At 49.9% G+C, this 5,100-nt stretch overlaps 1 protein-coding gene across 1 annotated transcript; it reads right to left on the bottom strand.

The window, feature by feature from the left end:
- Positions 1 to 3,077: 3,077 nt before the first annotated feature.
- On the bottom strand, positions 3,078 to 4,691 carry FOXC1 (forkhead box C1). The gene has a single exon (XM_077809141.1). The coding sequence runs from the start codon at positions 4,689 to 4,691 to the stop codon at positions 3,078 to 3,080; it is 1,614 nt and encodes a 537-aa protein (XP_077665267.1).
- Positions 4,692 to 5,100: the final 409 nt, after the last annotated feature.

The following is a 5,100-nucleotide window of genomic DNA, read 5'->3' as shown; positions in this document are numbered from 1 at the left end:
AGTGAGAGAAAGAGCATAGCCCTGTTCACCAGGCGTTGGTGCTTAGCCGCTCACGGGGCATGCGGGTCGTCTCTGTTAGAGCCCCTGGGCTGCTTTGACAGTAGGAGTAATTATCCTACGCTTGTTCAAACTGCCCCTCCGACTAACCCCGCTCGCAATCCAATGGGTGATTAAACAGTCAAAGCTAACACTGGTTTGCTGTGCTATTTATACCCCCCTCCCTTTTTATTTTTGCAGACCGCTGAGACAACAACTGAAGATTTTGCAACCTAGTTTTAACCAACTAAAACAATCACAAGCAACAGAGTCTAACAGACAAATGGCACAGGCAATTATCTCGGTACAGCCTATAATTAAGTTAATTAAATGGAAAAAGTCAAAGAAATTACCATACAGACAGCTCCATGGTAAACACAGTTTTGCTGCTGCCATGCTTCTGATCTGCCTTTAAAACAGAAAGAGCTGAAAAGCTAGAGTGGAAATATTCCTCCGTTTCTAAGTAAGTCAAAGAATCTTTTCCTCCAGGGAATGATCTCATTCTGGTCAGCCTAGGCTACAAATATAAAAACATTTATATCACGAAATAATCGGCACCTGTTTAAAGCCTGGGGGTGCTTAAAAATCAAGCTATTCCTATCTAAAAATTAGTAAACGTAACTTTTTCAGTAATAAAGTTAACAAGCCTAGGAATTTTGCTATGCAACCTTTTGTATCACTTCTGAGGGGAAAAATACTTGGTTGTTGCTGTGCTTTACAATAAACAAAACCTTGTTATCTCAATTTCATCTTTATCGGCAAACTATATTGCGTAAATATATACACAATAGCTATTTAGAGCGGGGGAGGGGGAGAAAGCGTGTAGGAAGTTATATTAAATATATTCCAAACCCCTGTTCTGTGGGAAAAAAAAATCGAACCGTTTATTCGAGCTGAACATAAAATGTTCTAAATTTTGGGTGATTGCTTTGGAGAGGCGACCCAGAAGCCACATAAGATTTTACTGAAATTACTTTGCATTTATTTACAGTGTAATCCTTAACAATGCAACAGCAATTACTGCTAAGTGTTGCCTTTTGATAAGAACGGCTGATAGGAAACTGTATTATCTAAAGCAAACTTTAGGCCCTAAATATCTGTAACCAAATAATTGACTTCCAAAATCTGACTGACAGGGCGGCTCATTCTAAGCTAATGAATTTATTACATTTTCTTAGTTATTTACAAAGAGAGAAGGTGATCCTGATTGCCCCTACGAACTAATTGTAAATTGACCAGAAGGCGAAATTCTTTATCTGACAAGGCATCACTCTCTGGAACAGTCATCTACCCTGGTATTTTCTTCTGAATTAAGAAAGAAAGAAATGGAGGGTGGGAAAGAAAAAAGTACGTAAGAACAACTCTCCCATACAAAGTCCTCCTAAAATTATTTTATTCAGAAGAGCAGTTAGTTATTTCCAACAAAGCAGCAACGTTCTTAAAAAAAAAAAAAAAAAAAAGTCACAGCTTTGGGCCGAGGTTGGCAGGGAAGGGAAGAGTTGTTGGTGTTTTTTAAATAACTGGTTCATTTTATAAGACAAAGGATTAAAAACTGTACTTTTAAAATGTACATTACATAACCTGCTTAATATGTGTGTATATATAATTATTAATTCTATAGAGCACAGACCTTTTATATGCTTTCATTACATTTAGAGATATATTATAGAATGTCTCCTATATAAAATCTGTACTATGTCGATTAGATACGTGTGTGATATATAGACATATTACACACACACATGTGTGTGTGTGTGTATATATATATATATATATTATATACACACACACACACAGAACCCAGAGGGAAAATTGCATATCTAGGAGAAAGAAAAGGAGGACTTGTGGCACCTTAGAGACTACCAAATTTATTTGAGCATAAGCTTTCGTGGGCTTCAGCTCACTTCATCGGCTACATTCATTCATCCGATGAAGTGAGCTGTAGCTCACGAAAGCTTATGCTCAAATAAATTGGTTAGTCTCTAAGGTGCCACAAGTCCTCCTTTTCTTTTTGCGAATACAGACTAACAGGGCTGCTATCTGAAATCTGTCATATATAGGAGACAGTATTTAAGATATCCCTATAAGCAATATAAGCATATATTAAATATGGAACGTTGTAATACTATTGTGTATGGTCAAATATATCCCAGGTCCTGTCTAATCAATGCTAAGAAAATGTGTTGGTTTATTTGCCAAGTTACAGCTGCCCTGGGAAAGTATTTTCTTTTCCTAGCGAATAAAGCAAGCTGACTAAGTGGAACATATTGCAGAAGAGAGCGAAAAAGGCCGACCTGGCAGTTTCTAAGCGGTCGTTGGGATTTGTGCGGAGGGGAACGAGTTGTTTCATCGCCAATGTTAGCCATGAAGTCTTTTCATTTAAAAAAAAATGTATGAAAGTATCCAGACGTGTAAGGTATTCCAATTGAATGGTAATTTATTAATAAACAAACAATGCAATACCTCAGAATATTTTCAGGAAAAAAATCGATAGAATAAGATTAATACAGTTTCCCTTTTTATATATAATGAAAAAAAAAATCAACGTTTCAGGCACTTTTAATGTCCGTTTTCGGGGGGAAAACACTTTCTGGCGTTTGGTCCACAACATCCACCTACACATTAAAAATAAATTACTATATCGCAATTTACATTTTAAAACAAGTCCTTGGGGGGCGGGGGAAGCTTGTAATCTATACTGCATATTTTGTCCTCTTTTAAACACAGGGCATAATAATAATACCTTATGAGATGGGGGAGTGGGTGGGGGGGGGGAGTATTTCTCAAAAGCAATAAAAAAACTTACGTGTTATTTGGAGTAACACTGTCCTTTTAACAAACCAAGGCATGACTTATTTTTATTTTATTTTTTTTTTTTGGCTGTCTCTGTACAAACTATGTGAGAGTTCACTGGGGTGCTCGCTGCTTGCAGGAGGCGGCTTGGTTTGTTAAAGAAAAGATCTAGTCCTTGCTTGAAGTTTGGCCTTTTCTCTGTATTGTTCGGGGGTGGGGGGGAGGCTGTCCGCCGGGCCTGGTTTTGGTCAGAACTTGCTGCAGTCATACACGAAAGCCCCTGAGGTGCGGTAGAGAGACTGGCCGGAGGGAAAGGCCATCTGACAGCTGCTGCTATTCCCGTTCACCGGCGAGTTGTTCAAGCCCAGCCGCTGGGACTCGAACATCTCCCGCACCGCGTGGAAGTTCTGCTGCGGGGCGGGGTAGCCGGCGGCGCTGGCCAAGTGGCCCAGGTCTCCCGCCGCCGTGGCTTGGTTTAGGTACCAGGAGGCCAGGCGCCCTTGGTGCGCGGCGGGGTGCGCGTGGTGCCCCTCCTGGTGGCCGGCCGCCGTGCTCAAGCTGCCGTGGCCCAGCGAGGAGGCGCTGCTGTTGCTGGGCATGGCGTAGTCGGGCAGGGGGTCCTCCACCGGGCTGGCCCCGCTGCTGGCCAGGTGGCCGGCCCGCTCGCCTCCCCCAGCGGCGGCGGCCGCGGCGTACAGGCTCATGGCTTGCATGTTGCAGTGGTAGGTCCCCCCGCCCGCGGCCCCGCTGCCCGGGTTGGCGCCCTGGCTGCAGGGCGAGCTGTAGAGGGAGCTCTGGCCCGGGGAGTAGCTGCCGAGGGCCACCGAGGGGGGGATGCCGGTCCGGGCCGAGGCGGCCGAGGCGGAGGAGGCGGAGGAGGCGGCGAGGAGGCTGGAGCTGAGCTCGGTGGCGCCCTGGGGCGAGCCCCGCAGGGAGGTCATGATGTTGTCCACGCTGAAGCCTTGGCTGTGGTGCGGCTGCGGCGGCTGGTGCTGGGGGTCGGGCGCCTCCAGGCTGAGCGAGCGGCTGGAGGGGAGGCTGCTGTGGGGGCTGCTGCCGCTGGACAGGCTGCTGCTGCTGTCCGGGCTCTCGATCTTGGGCACGGCGCTGGTGAGGGCCGCTGCTCCCCCGCCGGGAGGCGAGACGGCCTGCGGGGGAGAGGCGGTGCCGTTCTCGGTCTTAATGTCCTGGATGCGGACCGGCGGCGGCGGCTGCGAGCCGGCCCCGCTCCCCGCCGCGCCCCCGGCCCCGCCGCTCTCCTGCTCGGCCTGAGGGTGCTGCCGGGGCTGGGGCTGCTCCTTGAGGTGCAGCCGGTCCTTCTCCTCCTTGTCCTTGACGGCGTCTTTCTTCTTGAAGCGCCGCCTCCGCCGCAGGAAGCTGCCGTTCTCGAACATGTTGTAGGAGTCCGGGTCCAGCGTCCAGTAGCTGCCCTTGCCGGGCTTCTTGTCGTCCCGGGGCACCTTGACGAAGCACTCGTTGAGCGAGAGGTTGTGGCGGATGCTGTTCTGCCAGCCCTGCTTGTTGTCCCGGTAGAAGGGGAAGCGCTCCATGATGAACTGGTAGATCCCGTTCAGGGTGATCTTCTTGTCCGGCGCGTTCTGGATGGCCATGGTGATGAGGGCGATGTAGCTGTAGGGGGGCTTCACCATATCCTTGGGCTGCGGCTGCGGGGTGTAGGGTCCGTAGGCTCTGGCCATGCCGGCCGGGTACTGCTCGTGGGCCGGGTGCGAATACATGCTCATCGGGGCCGGCATGGCGGTGTAGCCCCCTCCCGCAGCGGCCCGGTAATAGCTCTGCTCCCCGCCGAGGTAAGGCACGACTCCCAGGGAGTTGGGACTGGACACCGAGTAGCGAGCCTGCATGTCCTCCCGTCAGGTTCCCGCACCCTCCCCGCCGGACCAAACAACTTTCCCTCCCTCCCTCCCCCCCGCGGCCCCTCCAGACCGAGGTCCTGCCGGCGATCAGTCACCCCCCGGCCTCGCACACAAGCGGAGGGGGGGGGAAGCCGCCTCTTCTTCGGCCTGTAAAAGGCACCCGCAAAAGCCCCGCACTCCACACCAGCGCTTGCCGCGGAGAAAGCCACTTCCACTGCCAAAATAAACGCCCTGGGCCGAGCGGCTCCCACACGCCCAGCGCCTGGCTCCACCGGGATCGGCAACACGTTGTCTCTGCCCAGGAGGGGACAAAAGCGGTGGTTTCTTTCTAAGGGGAATTTACAAATATCCACCTTCCCGGTCTCCCGATGTCAACTCTTTTGGGGGGTGGTTCTTT

Source organism: Eretmochelys imbricata, chromosome 2 (genome assembly GCF_965152235.1).
Source record: "Eretmochelys imbricata isolate rEreImb1 chromosome 2, rEreImb1.hap1, whole genome shotgun sequence".
NCBI classification, from domain to species: domain Eukaryota; kingdom Metazoa; phylum Chordata; order Testudines; family Cheloniidae; genus Eretmochelys; species Eretmochelys imbricata.
The sequence above is the reverse complement of the archived record's forward strand: the minus strand, read 5'-3'. Positions and strand labels throughout refer to the sequence as shown.